At 46.4% G+C, this 21,541-nt stretch overlaps 1 protein-coding gene across 12 annotated transcripts in view; it reads left to right on the top strand.

Annotated features, from left to right (window-relative positions):
• Positions 1–21,541, top strand: part of PTPRT (protein tyrosine phosphatase receptor type T) — a 1,113,287-nt gene that overhangs the window by 1,024,471 nt on the left and 67,275 nt on the right. For all 12 annotated transcript variants that reach the window (XM_043479842.1, XM_043479836.1, XM_043479841.1 and 9 more), the window contains one exon: positions 19,110–19,197. In XM_043479842.1, the coding sequence (XP_043335777.1) occupies positions 19,110–19,197 (88 nt within the window). The remainder of the gene's footprint in view (positions 1–19,109; positions 19,198–21,541) is intronic.

Genomic DNA, 21,541 nt, shown 5'->3' with positions numbered 1-21,541 from the left:
CTCACCTTTTGCAAGCAAAAAGTAGAATGAAAAAAGGAGGAACTGATGTTTTCTAGCCCTAAAGAGCACCTCACTCCCCTGGAGGAATTTTGCACCCTTCCTGTGCCAGTCAGAATGCAGCTGCAAGCAGCTTTGGAAAGAGCATCTTTTTCTTCTCTTTTCCTCTCTCTCCCTCTCCTCCTCCTTTCCCAAAATATCTTTTGAGCACTTACTGTGTGCCAGGCTCTGGGTTATTTGCACTGGGTTTTCTTGTGGTGGTGGTGTTTTTTCTTGCCTTCACATGCAGCATGTGGCCCAAATATGCTAGGTTCAGTTCAGTGTGTGCAGTGAAAATGCGTTGACTCAGATGCTACACATTTGGAATTCTTGATACCAAGGACTAAGTTTAACTCTCAGACAGTATTCTGAGAAAGCGCTTACACAGCAGTATTTCAGAAGCTGTGTGAGGTCATGAAATTGTGCCAAACCATGGGGGAGGGGTCCAGACCCCAATGCAACAAACTGTGTGGCCTCTCGGCTTTGCAGTCTGACTTTTAAAAGTCTTTATTAGTTGAATGAAGAGTTTGGATACGGTGATTACTAAGGGCCTGTCTGGTCCTAAAACTTTATGAGAGTGTAAAACACGGTAGCAAGGGGAACGTTTGACACATTTATGAGAACAAAAACGTTTATGTCAATGAATGTAAGTAATTACCAGCTCAGGAGAACTAGCAGTTAATTTCAAATATGGTCTAAGTAAAATAGCATTTTTCACATATCCAATCTATAAATTTTGGGAGGATATTGGCATAAGAATCGCAGGAGATAGTCTCATCACCTCGCCTCCCTGGGCCTTATTTCCTAGGAGGTTGCTTGAATGATCTTGGTCTCAGGGGGCTGAGAAGCTCAGCAGCTGGAAGCAGGACCTCGGTCCTTGTCTGCTTTGAAAAAAAAAAAGTTCAGCGAAGAGACAAAGATTGTGAAGCAGGTGAAGTGTTTATTAGAAGTGACATACATGTGGAGGAATCCACAGGTGGACTCAGTCATTTTCACCCAATAGGAGTGGCTTAGCTCTCTTATATGGGGGCAATTTTCCATATCCCCTCAGCCAGTCATCTTGCTCATGTGCATATTTGGTCTGACTCAGGGCCCTCTCCAATGTGCATGCACATCTTTCAGCCAAGATGAATTTCTAGTGTGAGGGTTTCTGGGAGGTTGGCAGGACATATTATGGGCTGGCACCCCCCCTTCCTTTGACCTCTGAGGATCTTTTCTGCTCACGTGTGGTCTGGGATATCTCCTTGATCACAAGAATGAGAAAAAATGTGATCAGCTTATCTTTTATTCAGGCAGGGCTCTGTTGTTATCTCTTGTTCTGAAGTGTCAGGGGAGACTGTTTGGAGCTGCTCAGCCTGGGGCCCATCTATCTCCTGCCTCAATCCCAAGCCCTTAAAGTATGTGTGATGGGGGGAGGGGGACACATGTATGTGCTTACACTCACGTGTGTAGATCTGTCTGCTGAGCGAATGTCAGGAGAGGGTGTGTTGTTTATAAAGTTATGGTCAGTATCATAAAGGTTGAATAAGTCATCAGTCATAATATTTAATTTGTTTTAAATTTTCAAATAGCATTAAGGGATCAATCTGTGTGATTTATCAGAAAGGGGTCAAAGTAGTCAAAGCCTGAGAAACACTGTTCTAAGAACTTGCAATCTAAAATTTGAAAACAGAAATACAAATACATTTGCCAATTTTGGTGCATTGCCACCCAGAATGATGTCACTTTTAAAAGCATCCATCCCTGTGTGGTGGGATCTGGGTTGATATTTTTTTTCTTTTTTAACATTCCTTTGTGTGTGTGTGCTTTTTTATATTTTCCAAACTTTCTAGCATGGAAATTAACTGCTTTTATAGTGAGAGAGAAAACAATACATGTTGTTCCATCATTTGGACTTCAACCAGAAATAGCATTAAGTAGGCTAGACTTGCCCTCAATCAGTTCAGATTACATTAATCAGTTAGCTTGAATGCTTAGCTTCTAGTTAACAGTATTTCCTGATTAACTGGAGATTAATTGGAAAACATTACTTAATAGGAGTCTTTCCACAGTGTCTTTCCACTAACGGAGACTGTAGCTGGATGTTGTTTTAATCATCAAGGCTCCTGTGATGTCTGGAAGCTACAAACTGAGCAAAGAATCACAAATCCACTTGAAGACCATTTCCTATTGTAGACAGAAGATTCCCGGGTCTTCAGGCCTCTTCTCAAACCCACACACATGTGCTCTGTCTGTGGCCTGTCACTCCCCTACCCTGCTCAGTTTTTTCATACAAATGAGTGGGTTTGACAAATTAACATATAAGGGACCTCTCAGCTGTAGCAAGCTGTGTCTTATAAAATTCAGTTAAGTTTTTCAGTCACTCACAAATTTGTTCATTAAACATTTACCAAGTATTTACTATTCCCAAGGACTGTTCTAGATATTTGGGATACACCAGAGAACAAAAATAGACAAAGATCCTTGTCCTTGTGAAACTTGTGTTCTAGCAGAGGAACCTCAAAATAAACAGTAGACTTAAAAATAAGGAAGTTAGTTTACAGTAACTTACTTACTGTAATATGTTAGTCAATAATATAGTATGGTAGACAGTGATAAATACTGTGTTACAAACTACCCCAAATCTTGGTGACATAAAACAACCAATTTATCATGTGCATTGATTCAATGGATCAGGAATTTGGACAGAATACAGCAGGGGTAGTCTGTCTCTACACCATGATGTCTGAAGCCTTGACTTGGAAGTTTCTATGGCTTAGGGCTGAAGTGATATGGAAGTGTCTTCAGTCACGTGGCTACCAGTTGATGTAGGCTATCATCTGGGATCTCAGCTGGGATAGCCAGCTGGAACACCTATACTAAGCCTCTTCAGGTAGCCTGGCTTCTTCACAGCATGGTTGCCTCAAGATCCTTGAACTTCTTACGTAGTGGTACAGGACTTCATTGGTGAGCCTGCTAGCTAACAAAGTGGCAAGTGCATCACCCCTTGTGACCTGCACTTGGACACCACAGAGAACACTCCTACCACTTTATATTGGTTATAAGCAAACAATAACTGCCTATATTCTACAGAAGGGGAATTAGACTCCATCTCTCTTTTTTTAAATGTATTTTATTATTATATATTTGGTTGTACCAAGTCTTTGTGCGGCACATGGGGTCTTCAGTTTTCTTTGCAGCATGTGGGGTCTTTTAGTTGCAGCATATGAGCTCTTAGTTTGTAGCACGTGGGATTTTGGTTCCCTGACCAGGGGTCAAACCCAAGCTGCCTGCATTGGGAGCGCAGAATCTGAGCCACTGGACACTTAGCCACCAAGGAAGTCCCTAGACTCCATCTCTTGATGAAGGGAGGGGCAGCCGCAAGATTCTAAAAGAGAATACAAAACAGGAGCAGTTGGAAACTCTGATCTGTGGCTTATACAATCTTCCACAAGTAAGTACCATGGGGAATGAAAGAGTACAGGGAAGGGAGAGGGTATATTTCAGGAACACGAAGTGAAGGAGGCTCCAATACTGAACAGACCGAAAGGGCCATCTTTAATTATGAGATGTGGGCAGAGACTTTGTGAAAAATATCCGGAGGAAAAGATCAAGGGAGTAATGTATCTGGCATGTACAAGGAGGTCATGGAGTGAGTAGAGTGAACATGGAGGAAAAGCAATAGAAGGTATAGTTGGAAAAATAAAGGGGGCCTGACCATATAGTGCCTTATAAGCCATTATAAGGACTTTAGGCTTTTACTCTGAATGGGCTAGAGAGCCACTGCAGCGCTTTGAGAAGACAAGTGATAATTTCTTGACATTATTTTGAAAGACTGATTCTAGTTACTATTTGAAGAATGGAAACAAAGGAAAGAAAGTGTAAAAGTAGCGAAGCCAGTGGAGAGGCCATGCGGTAGCTCAGTGGAGAGATGGTGCTGACTCACCTGGAATGTGGCAGCAGGGGTGGTGAGAAGTTGTTGGACTATGAATGTATTTTAAGAGCCAACAGAATCCTCACACATCATACATGGAGACTGAGAGAAACAGAGGAGTCAAGGGTGATTCCGGGGTTGTTATCTGAGACCCTGGAAGGATGGAGTTGCCATCAGTGGAGATGGGAACCTGTAGGTGGAACAGTGATGAGAAGGAAGGAATGGGGAGTTCCTTTCTGAACTAAGCTGTCCAATAGATATCCTAGTGGAGATGGAAAGTAGGTAGCTGGATGTATGAGATGGGAATTTGGGAAAGAAGCCTGGGCTTTGCAGACAGTCTGGGGTATCATTGACATAGAGATGATATGTGACTGTTTAAAGTCAGTGAGTCTAGACAGAGATGAGGACCAAGGACTCAGTCTCACAGAATTTCAACTGTAAGATGTTAAAGCACTTTTCCTAGACCAGGCGTTGTATTGGTCTCTCAGAACTGAGGAGACAAGATAGAGTCCTTGCCTTATGGGGAGAGTGAAAATCATTCAGTCATGTCTGACTCTTTGCTACCCCATAGACTATACAATCCATGGAATTCTCCAGGCCAGAATACTGGAGTGGGTAGCCTTTCCCTTTGCTAAGGAATCTTCTCAACCCAGGGATCAAACCCAGGTCTCCTGCACTGCAGGCAGATTTTTTACCAGCTGAGCCACAAGGGAAACCCAAGAAAACTGGAGTGGGTAGCCTATCCCTTCTCCAGCAGATCTTTTTGACCAGGAATCAAACCGGGGTCTCCTGCATTGCAGGCAGATTCTTTACCAACTGAGTTCATAGAGCTCATTCTTAGAGATGGGCATATAAACTGACTAGTTCACTATTTGGCAAAATGTCACAATAGAGGCATCCTCGGAACGCTGTCCAGTCCCATCACTTCATGGAAAGTAGATGGGGAAACAATGAACACAGTGACAGACTTTATTTTCTTGGGCTCCAAAATCACTACAGATGATGACTGCAGCCATGAAATTAAAAGACACTTGCTCCTTGGAAGAAAAGCTATGACAAGCCTAGACAACATATTAAAAAGCAGAGACATTTCTTTACTGACAAAGGTCCGTCTAGTCAAGGCTATGGTTTTTCCAGTGGTCATGTATGGATGTGAGAGTTAGACCATAAACAAAGCTGGGCACCAAAGAATTGATGCTTTTGAACTGTGGTGTTGGAGAAGACTCTTGAGAGTCCCTTGTACTACAAGGAGATCCAACCAGTCAATCCTGAAGCAAATCCGTCCTGAATATTCATTGAAAGGACTGATGCTAAAGCTACAGCTCCAATACTTTGGCCACCCGATGTGAAGAACTGACTCACTGAAAAGACCCTGATGCTGGGAAAGATTGAAGGCAGGAGGAAAAGGGGACAACAGAGGATGAGATAGTTGGATGGCATCACCACCTCAAAGGGTGTGAGTTTGAGTAACCTCACAAAGAGTCGGACATGACTGAGCAACTGAACTGAACTAAACGGAGTGCTGTCAGAACCCGTGGAGGTGGGATGCATTGAGCCTAGCCTGAGGTTGGATGGCCAGTGGCTTTCTGGAAGACATGAAGTCTAAGTCAAAGCTGGAGAAATAGGAGGGAGCATAGAAGGAGATGGGGCTGAAATTGTTAAGCAGGCATGGGGTTGGGGCAAGGGGGTCTTGTCAGGCTGAGGAGTTTGGATTTTACTCCAGGAGTAATGAGGAGCTACTGAAAAAAGCAGGATTTTTTAAGCTGGATTCACATTTTAGATGCAACTCTTTGTCGTAGACCAGAGCAGGGAAACCAGAGACAGGTAGGCAGCTGGAACAGTAATTCAAGGAAAGTATGAAGTTGCCTGAACCAGGAGACTGGGCCCTGAGCCCAGATAAGCCCACACACATTCTTTCATATAGAGCCATAAAATCATCTTGTTCTCTTGAGCATGTAAACTTGAATATATATTTTAAGTTCAGTGACTTGAAATAATGCATGAATGGTCCTGAACTGAGAGTCAGAATGCCTAGGTTCAAGTCCTGTCTCTTTGATTAAGTTTCTGGGTGACCTTGGGCCAGTTACTCCTCTCCGGGCCCCCCTTTTCATGTTTATGCAATGAGAGTGAAGACATTGGTCAAAGGGATCCAAAGAGTGCTCTGTCCACGCAGGGTTGGGAGTCTCAGTAGGAACCAGTTGTCCAGGCCAGGTGGCTCCTCCATCCTATCTGTGTCTCCTAGACTTCACTCTCTGGAGCTCCCGCCCTGCTAGTTATGTCTCAAGCCTTAGCTACCATGACTGACTGGGGGGCCTTGTGTTCCTAAGTACTCAAGGAGGCCTAAGGCAAATTAACTGCATTTCCTGTACAGATCTGAGTCTTAGAAGCTTCCAGTGTTGACTGCACGTTAGAATTACCCGGGGAAGTTTTAAGAACACCAACACCCAGGCCGTCTTTCAGACCAATTACATCAGAATCTCTGAAAGTGGGACCCAGGGATCAATATTTTCTAAGCTCTCCAGATGACTCTAGTGTACTTTCAAGATAGAGTCACTGGTCTCAGGAGACCCACGGAGTCCCCAGCACTTGGCTTGCTTGTGCCCACAGACCCCTCCCCTCCGCTGCAGTAAAGACTGCTGGTGACGTCCATTGCCTGTGGAAGCGTGTGGTGACCCCTCAAATCTACCCTGCTATTGGAACACAGCCACATTAAAGTCAAGGGGCTTCTGCACATGATCTTGGATCTCAGAGTCTTCCTTCCGCCCCTTCCTATCACCCCCAGTCCAAATTCCCCCAGCTTCTCCCAGTTACAAAACAGAAACCCTAAGCATGCCATCAAATGTTAACAGATGTTGGCTGGAGAGTTAGGTTTGTCTGTGAGTCCTAGAACCCCAGCCACCATCAGGGTCAGCTGAATATCACGTTTGGGAAGGATGCGGGGAAAGAAGATGAGGTGACTTTGTGATGGAGAGAAGGAAGAGAAGCGCGTTAATCCCAGTCCAATCCAGGCAGCCTGTCGTCATAATGAATAGAACAAGCCCAGTAGGGAAACCAGAAGGTATCTGGTTATTACAGCTCCATTAAGACTATTTAAGGCAACAAGGAACAGCTGTGAGGCATATGATACAGCCTAATGAAGAGCAAACATTTGTTCATCTTCCAGCTCTGGGCAGACACGCCGTGTGCGTGGCTTGTGTGGGGTGAGGCCAGTGGCCAGTGTTGCCATCTTTGTTAGTCATCTGTGGGTGGTGTTGGGCGGGCAGCTTTGATGGAGTATAACCATGGAGATGGATGCTTCAAATCACCCCCAGGTGCCCTCTGCTCTACTCAGAGCCACCCAAGCAGAGACAGAGCTGACCTTCTGCTCCTACAATTTTTTTCTTTTTTCTCCCTTCAGTTGGTAAGAGAGTCACAAAACACCCTACTGTAGGTAACATCTGGGTTCTGGTCCAGCTCTTCAATTTGCAAATGAGTGATTCTTGGGTAAGGACATGGGGAATTAGTGGCAGAAGCCCAAATCATGAAAGGGAATACCATGCTTGTTCTCCAGCTCTTGAAACTCATAATGACCAAAATAGAAAGACCCGATTCCGCCTGCTTATTTCAGTCCATGTTCCATGGATTAAAATAAGGAGAAAGTGGGCCATTTCCAGAGGTGTCCCAAACACATCATGTGGTTTCAGACTTGGAAGTTTGAACCCTGTGGTTTCACACTTGGAAGTTTTTCCTATTAAGAAAGTGCTCATGTTCAAGAGACAATATATTAACTGAAACTTTTCCTTTGAGCTTATTTTTATTTTTCCGCTTGGTATTCTGTTTACAACATAGCAAATAGATATTTTCTATTTAACTGGAACCCGCCCCAATCAAAGGAGCAATTTTGAGGTGCTACCATAGAAAACTATCTCAACTGAGAATCAAGACCTGGTTCTCAATTTGCCCCTGACATCACTGGTAGACTTGAGTGAGACTCTTCCATCTCTGGGTCCACGTTTCACCTTCTGTGAAATGTTTGATTGTATATCATGGACTCCTGAAGCCTGATGATACATGCTTATGCTTCATTTGGCCAAAAACATTTATTGAGTACCTACTGATTACCTTACCCTGAGTAGAGTGCTGGGGATAGTTAGAAAGATAAAAACAGTAAAGACCCTACTTTAGAGGAAGCTCATGGTCTTGCCATACCATTGTAATTATATAAAAGAACCCTGGTTAACACACTTTGAGAAAGGGCAGTCCAGGGTGAAAGCAGATTTTGCTGTTTAGTTTTCCTTTTGGTCAGTTATTACTTCAAGAACAATCAGAAATTTTCTAAAAGATGAGACACTGAGTTGAAGGGAGTAGAAGGCTGGGTTGAGAAAAAGCATGCGTGATGGAGCAGACCACACATTTAGGGGCTCAGAAACATAAAGGAATTGAAAGATTGCAAGTCACCTCTTACATGGGAAAGAAAGATGCCTGTCTAGGAAATGAGAAAACTCAAAATGAAACTAGTTAGGGAGATAAACAGGAAGTTTTCATGGTTTTCCTGAACAGAATTAACAACAACAACAAAAAAATTAACTAACATGGCCTTTGCCAGTCCACCCCTTAATTCTAGCTGACCTCAAGTTTAGGGGAGAGCTGTTGACCCAGAGACACCCTCTCAGAAGCTCACGTGTGAAGATGGAGAAAATGTGTGGACAGGGCCAACAGGCTATAGCCTGGAATGAGATGCAGGGGTCTCCCAGATCACAGACTCAGGGATGGGAGGAATAGAGGTATCCTAGTATGAGCTTTCCCAGCAAACTATAGGCCTCTTGGAGGTAAGGCCAGCATCTTGCTCTTTCCTCTTCTCTGAAGCATCTGGAAAATAGTATACCAATACCAAATATTAATGTAATTGATTTGGAAAGTACTGGTGAAACCAATTTATGAATAAGAATAGTTCCATGCAGGACTTCCCTGGTGGTCCAGTGGTTAAGAATCTGCCTGCCAATGCAGGGGACACAGGTTCCATTCCTGACCCAGCAAGATTCCACGTGCCACGAGACAACTAAGCCCGTGCACTGCAGCTGCTGAGCCCGCGAGCTGCAGCTGCTGGCGCAGCCTCGACCCCATGCTCAGCCACAGGAGAAGCCGAGATGGCTGGATGGCATCACCGACTCAACGGAGATGAGTTTGAGTAAAGTCCGGGAGTTGGCGATGGTCAGGGAGGCCTGGCGTGCCGCAGTCCATGGGGTCGCAAAGAATGGACACGACTGAGCGACTGAACTAAACTGAACACCACAAGTAGAGAGTAGGCCCCACTCACCTCAGCTAGAGGTGCCCAGCATGCAGCAACAGACCAGCACAGCCAAAAAAAATAAAAGAATAGTTCCATCCAGAAACTTAAAAGGCAGTATTTCTTAAAGAAAGAAACTGACACAGAAAGACCCTTATATCCACAGGCTATCTCTGTAGGTGTGTAGAGTGTCTTTAGGGTCAGTCTTCCCCAGGAATTCGCTGATTCCATCTACCTTCCTGCCCAAAGCAGTGGTTCTTTTTTATTTATATGTGTGATTTTATTTATTTTTGTGTGTGACTTTGCTGGGTCTTCCTTGACGCGTGGGCTTTGCTCTAGTTGTAGAGAGCAGGGGCTCCTCTTCATTGTCGTGCACAGGCTTCTTACTGCTGTGGCTCCTCTTGCTGCAGAACCCAGGCTCTAGGGCGCCTGGGCTTCAGTTGTTTTGGTTCTGAGGTTCTAGAGCACAGACTCGGTAGTTGTGGTACACAGGCTTAGTTGCTCTATGGTGTATGGGATCTTCCCAGACCAGGGATCAAACCCATGTCTCCTGCACTGACAGGCAGATTCTTTATGACCAAGCCACCAGGGATGCCCCTAAAACAGTGGTTCTTAAACTGTGCTATGTGTCAGAACCACCTGGAGTTAGTAAAGAACTTTGAGACACTGGTTCATTGATGCAGGACAGGCTGCAGGCCTCTGCATTCTACCAAATTCTCTAGACTATCTGGATCCCTACCAAAGTGTGGGAACCACTGACCTAAAATTTGTCATTTAAAGGAAATCATGTCGCTTTTAATGGGGCCTTTTAAAGAGAGCTCTGTGACTCTCTATGCAGACACACACTCAACTGTTCTGCTTGTTCCAAGCTTCTGTCACAGACAAATACCCCCATCTTGCTGCCATCTGATTTTCAACTCAGCATCTCCTGCCGAACTCATAAATTACCATCTACTTAGTGACACAGCACACAATAATATTTGCTCTCCTAATGCCACTCTGAGCAGCCGTCATTAGTCATCCTCCCCTGCCTTCTCTGTCCACATTTATAATCTCTGAGGTGTGCTCTTTTCAGCAGAGAAGGAGGCATTTGTTGAAAGCATGGCCTCTGCCAGGGCCACTGCTAGCTCAAAGAGCACCTTAGAGTGAAATAGCAAAAAACACACCTGTCTCAAGATACTTGACTTTATCACCTTCCAGAAAATGTTCATAATATGTGCAGAAATCTCTCATACCTACCAGATGCATGGTGTTCACTTAGGTGTGATGCTGTTGAGTTATGTGCAACCTGTACAGCCATCCATGATGGTTCTTGCCATCCATCAGCTAACCATGGTCTTCAGTAAACATGGGTATTTATCAAACTTTTGGACCACAGTTGAGACCAGACCTTAGGCTTCCAATGACCCATGAAACTCCTCCTCACTCCCTGAATATATATGTGTCTTGCCTGTACCTAGGATGACCAGCTTGTCCCAGCTTGTTCGGGATGGTCCCTGTCTTTTTTTGTTTTTACTTTTATTTATTTTTTTCCAAACTTTTATTTTGTGTTGGGGTATAGCCTATTAGCACTGTTGTGATAGTTGCAAGTGAACTTACGTAAAGGGACTCAGCCATCCATATGCATGTATCCATTCTCCCCCAGATTCCCCTCCCATCCAGGCCGCCACATAACACTGAGCGGAGTTCCATGCACTGTACAATAGATCCTCACTGGTTATCCATTTTAAATACAGCAGTGTGCACATGACCTCAGGGTGGTCCCTGTTTTAAACAAAAGTCCTACATCCTGGAAACCCCTTTTGTCTGAGGCAAACCAGGAAGGATGTTCAGGGAGCCCCCTGTCTTTGATCTGGTGACAATAAACTGTATGTTTCTGCTCAATAGGAAGCAGGAGAATGAATTCTGGGAGTGAGCCCAGGAGGTTTGATAGCTTATCCTTGGGGCAGATTCTTAACACCTGTCATGTGCCAGGTGCCTGGAAGCACCATCCCTGGTCATCACTAACCATCATAAAACTCCATGGTTGTATTTTTTTTAATTTATTAATACATGCTACAATATTTATTGGGGGGATGCAGTGTGTACAGTTCTATGAGTTTAAACAAATGCATGGAGTCATATAAACACCCAAACACTCAGGATACAGAAGAGTTCCATCAGCAAAAGATTCCCGTGCCGCCCCCGTGTAATCAAGTCCTCCCCTCACCCGCTACCCTGAAGGTTTCATTATTGACTTAATTGTCAGAAAAGTTCATTGAGGCTTGGAGTGGTGAAATGATTGGCAGTAAAAATATCCAAACACTCTAGTCTGTCTGCCTTTTGCAAAGCTCTGCCTTTCCCTGTCTCATATGCATGGCAAGAGATTTTCTTTTGACACTATGCATGAATGAAAGACCCAGGTAAGATGGCTCCTCCTTGATGAAGACTGTCCAGGGTCTTCCCTGCACCAGGAGTGGAATCATGGGGAGAGTCATGGGATCTCCTGCCCAGGGAAATCCTGGCAGGGTGGGCCCATCCTGGAGGAAGAAAGCCCTCAGCTATGCCCTGGAATGTCAGCCAGGAACCGCCTGGTCAGCAGTGCCTGGGCCTGGTTTTGCTGCACCCCAGGGCATATCATATCCAATTATCTCCAGGGATACAGCCAAGCTGAAGGGAGTAAGGAGGGCATCATAGCTGTAGCAGAATCTGCTAAGGTTAGTGGATGAACAGGTGAAAGAAATGGAACAGCATGGGGGCCAATTCTCAGTTCTAACAGGAAATTGAAGTGTGAATGGGGGAGACCATGGTAGCTTGAAGAGTGCTATGATTCAGCAGAGTGGGGCAGAAGAAGCCTGAGATGTGTGGTCAGGGGATCCAAGCTCCTGCTGGCTCCAGGGGACCTCAGCTCCATGACTGGAAGGGATAGTGGGCAGGTGGGTGGAATGCAACCAAAAGAAGAATTGATCTGGGACAGGTAACAGGTGATAATCTTATCCTGCAGTCTATGAAACCTGTCAAGAAGGATGAAGGAGGGTTCAAGAGGCAAGTGCTCTTAGCCACTTGTCATGATGCTGGTACTGGTTAGCCTCCCTATTAAAAAAGAAAAAAATGTCCGAAGCATCCCCATTGACTTAGAATATCTCATATCTTTGGCCGTGGTCCACAAGACCTCAGCTGAGCATCACACCATCCGCATGATATGTCACTTACATTCCCTCAACTCTGGAGAGCCTCCCTTCAAGTTCTAGAACACACCACCCTCGGTCAATCTCAGGGCCACTGTACCAACTGTCGTTCTGGAACATTCTTGCCTCAGCTCTTGTCATGGCTGGCTTCTGCTTATCATCTATTTTTCAGCTCAGCTGTGAGACCTACTGGAGTTGAATGATCTAGATTTAGGAACTGTGGGACATCTCAGGAAGAGGATGTCAGAAAGGACTTTTAGGACATGGGCTGTGTTAGGTGATGTGGGGCTTTGTTCTATTGGACACCATCAGGAAGTGGTAGGATTGGGTACCTTGGTAAATCTTGTTAGAAGGGGCAGAAGCTCAAGGCTAAAGCTGAAATTTGCACAAGGAGCAGCAGTCACTCATAAGAGCCAGGATAGGGTTGGGTTTGGGCTTGGACAGCATTCCTGCCTTTGTTTATTTATGTTAGAATAGGCTTCCTTGGTAGCTCAGATGGTGAAGAATCCACCTGTGGTACTGAATACCTTGGTTCAGTCCCCGGGTCAGGAAGATCCCCTGGAGAAGGGAATGGCTACCCACTCCAGTATTCCTGCCTGGAGAATTCCATGGAGAGAGGAACCTGTTGGGCCACAATCGATGAGGTCAGAAAGAGTCGGACACGACTGAGCAACTAAGCGCGGCTGCAGAGTGGTCATGTTTTTGCCTTGCTCCGCCTGGGTCTCGGAGTTGTCTTGTCTGTTGTTAGCATTCAGGGAAATTACGTTCAGCAGGAAAGCACCACGGTCTGGCTGGGAGTGCCAGGCCAGCTCCCGGAAGTCAGGGGCTGCGCTTTCCCTTCTCAAATGTCACTTTTCCAAAGAGTTCTGCACAGTTCAGCCAGCCTAACTTGGCCCCTTACCCTGAGTCACTGTCTATCCCAGGACTTTGCTGCCTTTGTAGCACTTGTCATAAATAATAATTATCTCGTTTATTGTTGGCACCTTCATACAACTAGGACAAAGAGCCCATGAGAGCTCATCTGCCGTGTCCGTTGCTGTTATTAGGACCTAGCATAGTCCTAGCACTCAGACTGTCACCAGGAAAGAAAGGAAAGAAGAAGGGTTAAAGGGAAGATGAGCTCACCTGATACGTATTCTTGGGTCAGTCATTTCCTGTTTCCGGACTTCACTGTGCTGATCTGTGCAGTGAAGCAGTAACATTCTCCAAAGGTCCTTCTGAGTCTGCCTTTCGAGGATTCAATGCTTGCTACAGCTCAGACCTCCAGAGAGGCAGGCATCCCCAAATGTACCTTTTAAGGACTGAAAAAACCTGATCGCCTGAGAAAAGCAACACTAGAGGAGTTGGAAGCATTTCCACGCTCAGGGAAAAGTGTAAAAATAGAGCTCAACACTCTCAGGAGTGAGTGAGAAAAGGAAAGTGGAGATTGATAATGGATGAATATAATGAGATGGCAATTTTGGTTTCAAAAGAATGTGATTAGCTCCTAATGACTGCCACCATTCCCTGGTCAATCTACTGTAACTAGCCACTAATGCAAAAATAATGCCCCTCAGCTGGCTCACTTTGAAGATGGAGAGGAGTCTCCCTTTCAAACTTTTACCCCCTCATGTTTTTTCCCTGCCTAAGATTATCCCCTATGAGATTGTAGCTCCCTAAAAATGGAAATGGATGTGTGATCAAAGTCTGCGATTTAAGGAGTCATAACCACTCCCTCCTGGACGGCCCCATAGTGTTTCCTCTCTGCCTTTGTCAACGTCGTCCCAGCCCCCGGGCCCACCCATTCTCCTTCATCCCCCACCGGGGGCACACGGAGGCCCCCAGAGCTGTGCCAGGAGTCTGTGTGGTCTCTACGGAGAAGTGCCGCTCAGCACAGCTCGTCAGGACCATTTAGGATTGTCCAGAGGAGATTGCCACCCTGGGTTTATCCTGAAGAGCGTGGCCTGGATATAGAAAGGACTGCCAAACTGTGCCATCCCAGGCCCCAGGTGGACATACGCCTGTGTCCACCCAGGAGGTGGACAGGGGCATTCATTAACCTCTGCAGTGTCGCAGTGCAGAGGGAGCATACGAGGGGCCCCATGGATCAGGGCAAAGGCAAAGTACATGGGAACAGGCTAAATGAAAAGTCCCAGTGGGTCTGTCCAAAAGTGAAGCAGAAAGCTTTTGTGTGTAGTGAGCTCTCCATCACTGAGGGCATCCAAATAGCAGATGTTAGCGATCATCTTATCAGCTGCCTGGAAGCCCACTGTAGGTCGGAGCACAGACAACTTATTTTAAAGGTCACCTCCAGTTCTCAGATTCCAGGATCTTTGCCTTCTGTCTGCACAGCACCCACCTCACCCACTATTTTTGTTCCATCTATCCATCCATTCGTTTATTCAAAGGGGGTGATTCAAGCACATATGAGATATGAAGTCAGCATTGGTTTATGAAGATACCATCGTGAATAAGATGCTACCACTTACCTAGAGTAGCCCATCATCAGGCTGGAAGATGAGATTCAAATCATCAGATGTAGAGAGTCCATGTAATAACAGAAGTAACTGACTAGCTGGGACGCAGTGGCATGGTGGGAAGGTAAGCGAGGAAGGTTTCACAGAAGAGAAGGTGCTTGAACCGGGTTTTGAAGGATATGTAAGAGTTTTAGCAGGCAGACTCAGGTGGGAGACAATTTCAGGCTGAGGGAACAGCATGTATCTAGTCAGTCTCAGAAGTTTCTAACACCTGAAATTGTCTGTAGCATTGTGATTAGTTGCTAATCATTGATATATTGATTTAAGGATAAGCAATGAGATTGGAGGGGCAGACAGGGTGAAATCATTAAGGACCTTGTATTTAAGAGTTTGGGATTTATCCTCAAGACAGTGACAGGGGGAATAACTGGGTCCTATTCACAGTTTAGAAAGATTTCTTTGATTATACAGGAGAATGGATTGGAAGGGGCAAAATTAAGGCCAGAGGAGACTTGTGGGAAAGTGTTTCTCCAGGTAAATTCACTATCTGCAAGAATCATAGCCGCACATTAGAATCACTCGGGGAGTTTTAAATACTACTGATGTCTGTGTCCCTTAGACGCTGATTTAGTGGTCTGGGGTAGGGCCACAGCTTTGGGAGGTTTAAAGCTTCCACAGACAATTCTAATGTTCAACCATTACGAAACCTTAAGTTAACTGTACCCTGAGCCCTGGCACATAATAGGTGTCCAGCAGATTTTTATTTAAAAAAAAAAAAAAAAAAGAGTATGAAAACATTCACAGGGGGCTATTCTTGGTTTCACACCACTTTGGGTGGATGTAATTAATTAGATAAACATCAAGAAGTCCATTGCTATGACTGAGATCAACACACCCCACCCCTACAAAGACCCAGGAATATAGAGGCCTGGCAAGTTGCCTAAAAGAGCTGGAGCTACCTGGCTGGGATGAGAGGATGAGGCCAAGGGCTGGAATCTGGCTGCCGAGAGTTCCATGCAAAAGTATAAGCTGTTTGCAGACTGCAGATGGCCTGTGCTGGTGATGACAGGGATGCAGGGTGATGGTCAATTACAATGAGGAGTAAGTAGAGGATGAAGGGGAGGAAAAGGAGATGCAAGTCCTCCACTTGCAGAACGAGCGCTCTCTTATCTCCCCAGGACTTTTTCACACTCAGAGGTAGCATAGAGCCTTGTGCCTGTTTGCTTCTCAAAGGGTTTCTGACACCCAGAGAACTACATTCTGATCAAGTAACAGCTGGGAAGGTGCCCTGTTACCCCAGTCTAAAACCCTGCACAAAACTAAGTTGAGAACATGGCTTAGCCCCGGCAAGCACCTCTCACCCCATCTCCATTCACTCTGGAATGGCTTGGTAACAGAATGGACACCCATTCTGTCTATCCCAACCACTGCCTAGCTGAGGAACATGGTCATGCTTCTAGAATAAAGCTCAGTAAACTACAGCCACAGGCTGAATCCAGCCCAGCACTTGTTTTTGTAAATCAAGTTTTAGAGGAACACAGCCATGCCCGTGTGGTTGCACTGTGTCTATGACTGCATTCACTCTCACTCCACAACACCGGAGTTGAGTTTGAGTAGTTGGAACGGAGACTCCCGGACTTACCAAGCCCATACCGCCTACTATCTGACCCACTGTAGAAAAAGCTTGCCAACTCCTGCTCTGTGAAAAGACCCACCTAGGCTGGCTTGAAATAGACATAGGAGACTGGAAGCAGAAAAGGGGGCATCCTGAATGGTCTGGGCTTGGAATAGATAGTAGTCCTGCCTGCCTGTAAAACATCGCCTGCTGAATGGCTGGATTTCTGGCCAATCAGGTCACAGACTCCTCCTTGCTCAGAATGTAGAGCTGGTAAGAAATAGGTGGGCACAGACAAGGCTGGTGAATTCAGACGACTGGAAGCTCCTCTCCCCTGCCCTGCTGACAGGGAGCTGTGTAGCCTGAGGAGGTAACACATCCAGTCTCAGAAGCAGTGCAAAGGCCAGCTGAGCAGGACAGCCAGCTTGTTCTCCCAGAGGCAGGAGGAGGGCAGTAATCAGGAGGTGTTCTTGGCATTCATGCTTCTAAAGCTGTTCCCATCCCCTGAAATGCCCATCTTTCTTCTCTGTGAAGTAAGTGGCTGCACCCTCCCCAGAGTTTCCATGACACTTGGCTGGTAACTCTGTTAAATCACTTCACGCAGTTCTTTCCCTGTCTGTCTTCTTTCTCTTTTTATTTCATTCATGTATTTATTTATTTTTGCCTGCACTGGGTCTTCACTGCTGCACGAAGCCTTTCTCTAGTTGCGGCGGGCAGGGTCTGCCTTCTAGTTGTGGTGCACGGGCTGCTCATTGCCATGGCATCTCTTGGTACGGGGCACAAACTCTAGAGCGCAGGCTCAGTAATTGTGGTGTACGGGCTCCGTTGCCCAGTGGCATATGGAATCTTCCCAGAGCAGGGATAAAACCCATGTCCTTTCCATTGGCAGGGAGAGTCTTAACCATGGGGCCGCCAGGGAAGTTCCTATTCTTTTAAACTGATGAGTCTCATCTCTGCCTTCCCTCTGACTCTGACCTTCTATATCCAACTTCCTAGTCAGCATCTCAACTTGGATGTTGACTAATCATCTCAAACTTGGCTGCTGCCACCGCTGTTCTTATTATTTTGAACATGTTCAGAAGCGAGTGCCTAGGCATGGTTCTAAGTACCTTACACACCCAGAACACAACGCTTAATTCCTGCTTCCCCAAACCCGTTTCTCCCCCATCTGTTTCTTCTCCATTTCAGTAAAAGATGTGACTCTCCACTCAGTTCTTCCAATCAACAGCCTTCACCTGTCTCTCTCCATCATGACCCACGTCTGAAGTAGGCGTGTTGGTACCCTGCCTGCCTCCGTTCCACTCACTGGTCCCATGTATGCCTATCCAGTGCCCGCCTCCTGTGTCTTTTTGCCTAAGGACTTCCTCAAGACAAAAAGCATATGCACACCCTGCCTACCGAGCATGACAGAAGTGCCAAGGGATTTCCTAAGAGCTGACCTCAACAGTGACTTATGGGAACCTGCGGATGAGCACCCCGACTTCCTTCTCCCTCTGGGAGGACAACTCTGAGGCCTGAGATGGGCCCATGAGATTAAGCCCAGTCGCAGCGGTTACTTGTTCATGGATCTACCCTCTACTGACTTTCTTGCCTCGATTGTCTGACTCTTCCCCCTGCCGCCCACTGTGTTCCTTAGGCTTATCTCATACTAGAATCCTTGTTTCTGAGTCTGCCTCGGGGGGGAAACAAAAACCTGCAATATCCAACTGAATATCCTAAAATTAATCCCTTCTCACTGTATCCACTGCCCATCACCTTGGTCCAGGGTACCCTCATCTCTTGCCTGCACTATTGCAAAACCTTCCTAACTGATCTCCCTGGTTCCTCCCTGGGCCTCCTAGAGTCTGCGTTCCATACACGAGCCAGAATGTGCTTTATAAAACAGATAGCAAATCAGCTAACTGCCCTGCTCGAAACCATCCAATGGTTTCTCATCACACCAAGAATAACACTCAGCTTGTTACCAGCAACCACAATGCCTCATAGAGCCTGAACTCTCCCCGCCTCTCCAGATGCTTTCGTCACTGCTTTCCCCACCTCATCCTTGACTTCGGTTACCACCTTTGCATCTGCTGTTCTCTCTGCCTGGACCACTCCCCACTTCTCTTGGCATGACTGCCTTTTTCATATCAGGAAGGAATTAGCGTAAATGTCACCTTCTCAGAGAAGCCATTCCAGACTGTGCAATCTGAAATAATTCTCATTCCCCCACCACTGAACCTCTTCCCCGCTTTATTTTCTTCATGGCAGTTCTACTATTTAAAATTAGATATGCTTCCTTGTTCCTTTGCTATGTCTCCCAATCAACTGGAAGCTCAAAGGGGCTCTATTTCTTTGTATTCTGAGTACCTAGAATAGTGCCCAGCACATATTAGGGATTCAGATACTCATCAAGTGAATGAATAAACAAATGACTCTCCTCCTGGACCAGATTTGATCTCATCTCACACACAGAAGATATCAATAACATCTGAGTCAGTAAACAGGTGAAGAAGTCAGGGAGGGGCCAAGTCTGTGTTCGCCCCAGGCCCCATCCAAGAACACACAGGCTTTTACACTGCATGACCCATCACAGTGGGTCACCCCGTTGGCTCAGCTATACCCAGATAAAGCTCCTACCTCAAGCCATTCTAATCACCCTGTCCTTTCTTTTTAGGCCTTACCAGAAGGACAGACAGCTTCATGGGACACAGCCAAAGAGGATGAAAACCGCAACAAGAATCGATACGGCAACATCATATCCTGTAGGTGACCTTCTGGGAGAACTGCAGGCTTTGGGGACTTAGACTTAAGGAGGCCATCACTATTATTTACCTGGAATTTGTTATCAGATAATCCTTGATGTTTCCAATTTCAGGTCCTCATGCTAGGCATGGAGCTCTGGCTCAGACTCCCTGTCATCCCTGGGCTGGATGGCTGATCTCAGCCAGAGGGGCTGGGCAGGGAGCTGGCTCCAGGCACAGTGGATGCAGGAAATCTCTCAAGCTTGGGTCTTGTCTGGTGTTATCCACTCAAGAATTCTTCAGGTCGGGGAGGAAGCCCAGACACAAGGGTGTTCCAGCAGGCCCCCACTATGCAGAATCCCATCATGGCAGCAACGCTGGGTGGAGAGCAAGGTCTACCTGTGAGGGATAGGCTGAGAATCCCTCGGTGAGAGATACTGCTACTCCGGGAAGGTAGAGTCCTAAGCAAGGACTGATGCGTAGAAGGAAACTGTGAGCCTAAGCCTGAGTGTTTGGGAAGCGGCCAGCTCAGGATTCGGAGGAGCCCAGGGCTACCCCGTTCACACAAGAGCCAGGGCTTAGGGCGTCATGACTCCCGCCAGAGCCCACTGCTGCTGGGGGCAGAGCTCGGCAGTGACGTGAGTACCTGCCGCTCAGGGTCTGTGTCGGCGTGGGCGTCTGTGCCGGCAGGCTCCCTCTGAGCCTGCAGGAGGGAAGCTGGTTTTGTGTGGACCTGGGGGAGGCCTGAAAGGACATTGCCTTCTGCCCAGCAGTGAGCCCCAGCATTCCTGGAGGCACCCCATCTCAGCGCGTGATTTGATGAAGACAGTGGCACAGAGTAGTTGAAGCCCTGGGCTTCTCTCCCCGCTACGGGGCCTTGGGCTGGTTACCTGTCCTCTCTAAGCTTCAGTTTTCTTGCCTTTAAAATGAGGAGAAGAATAAAGATTGGATGGTTGGGGCAGGGCGGGAAAGGTACATAAAACCCTCGGCACAGTACCTGGCACCATCACTCTTAGCCACAGAGTTACTCTCTCAGCGCCACTGATGAGCAGTGTGGATGCACCAGCCCTTCTTATCATGAGCAAAATTCACTGAATACCCGCGTGGGGGTGTGGAATAAGCTGGGTTGGGGCAGGGAGGCATGTCCATTTTGGAAAGGTCACCAGGGCAGCACTTTGGGAGGGTGCATGAGACTGAGGGAGGCTGAAGGCAGAGAGACCAGCTAGGAGGCTACTGCAGTGGTCCTAGCAAGGGACAATGAGGCCTTAACAAGGGCAGTGACAGTACTTGGGTGGGACCCTGCTTGATATTCAGTGCTGGGAGGAGAGGGAGAGACAGGTATGAACAATGCTATGCACAGCCTTCTATACAACATAATACAGAGGACAAAGTTTCCTCTGCAAAATGCAGAGCATATACTATGATTAGAACAGGAATCTACAACAGCCCCTCTCCTGTGGTGCAGCCAACCTGGACCTTTTGACATCTCATCAGCTGGTAACAAGCATCCTTTGGTCTCCATTCTCAGAGTAACCCAGTTCAGCCAAAAAAAAAAAATCTTGAATAACAAGTTACTGCTAGTACACTTCAGTGTTTTGTTTTGTTTTCTTTGACTGTCTAGACATTGCCTAAGAAAAAGCTTGGAGGAAGAAAGCATAAGATGCAGGCAGCTTGTGAAGGAAGAAAGAGGCAGAAGTTTTAACTTAGCTGTTTCCTGTGCTGATTCAGAAATCGACTGTGAATGGGAGAACTAATCAGAAAAGCATTTATAATTTGTCTCTTGGAAGAGAGTAAGGCAGACAGCAAGATTTCCTGCAAATGAAGTGTTGGAAAGAGACGTTCACGCGCTCAGGAAATATGTATTAAGACCTAAGATGTGTGGTTCTCCTCTGAGCCAGGCCCTCTGCTGCCAGGAAGTGCGTATCCTGGGCCCAGGTTCTGCTGGCTCTGACCATTCTGTGCTCCAGAGCCATGCATACTCATGCCTTAAAATATTTGGTCATTTGTCCCTTCCTCCTACTAGATGGTGAGTTCAGATGGAGTCCACTAAATTATAGGCTGTAACTGTGTGCTCGCTCTAAGCCTCAGTCTTCTCTCTATAAAATGGGTATAATGATGAAATATTATAATGGAAAATAATAATAGAAAAAAAGTAATGACTAGAGCACAGTAAAGAGACCCTGCCTCCCTGAGAGACAAGGGTATCCAGGTTAGGACAGGTTTATGGTCCAAAGCCTCAGGGGCCAAGGATGGGAAGTTTCATATCTTTCCGGACCTCCCAGTGCTCACCCTCTGTGCTCAGCATCCTTGCCCGAGCCATGATCCACTCTCATTTGGCCTCTGCCTTCCTTCTTCCTGGTGGTTC

This window comes from Cervus canadensis, chromosome 10 (genome assembly GCF_019320065.1).
Source record: "Cervus canadensis isolate Bull #8, Minnesota chromosome 10, ASM1932006v1, whole genome shotgun sequence".
Classification (NCBI taxonomy): domain Eukaryota; kingdom Metazoa; phylum Chordata; class Mammalia; order Artiodactyla; family Cervidae; genus Cervus; species Cervus canadensis.
Note: the sequence above shows the minus strand (reverse complement) of the source record. Positions and strands in the feature narration are given on the sequence as shown.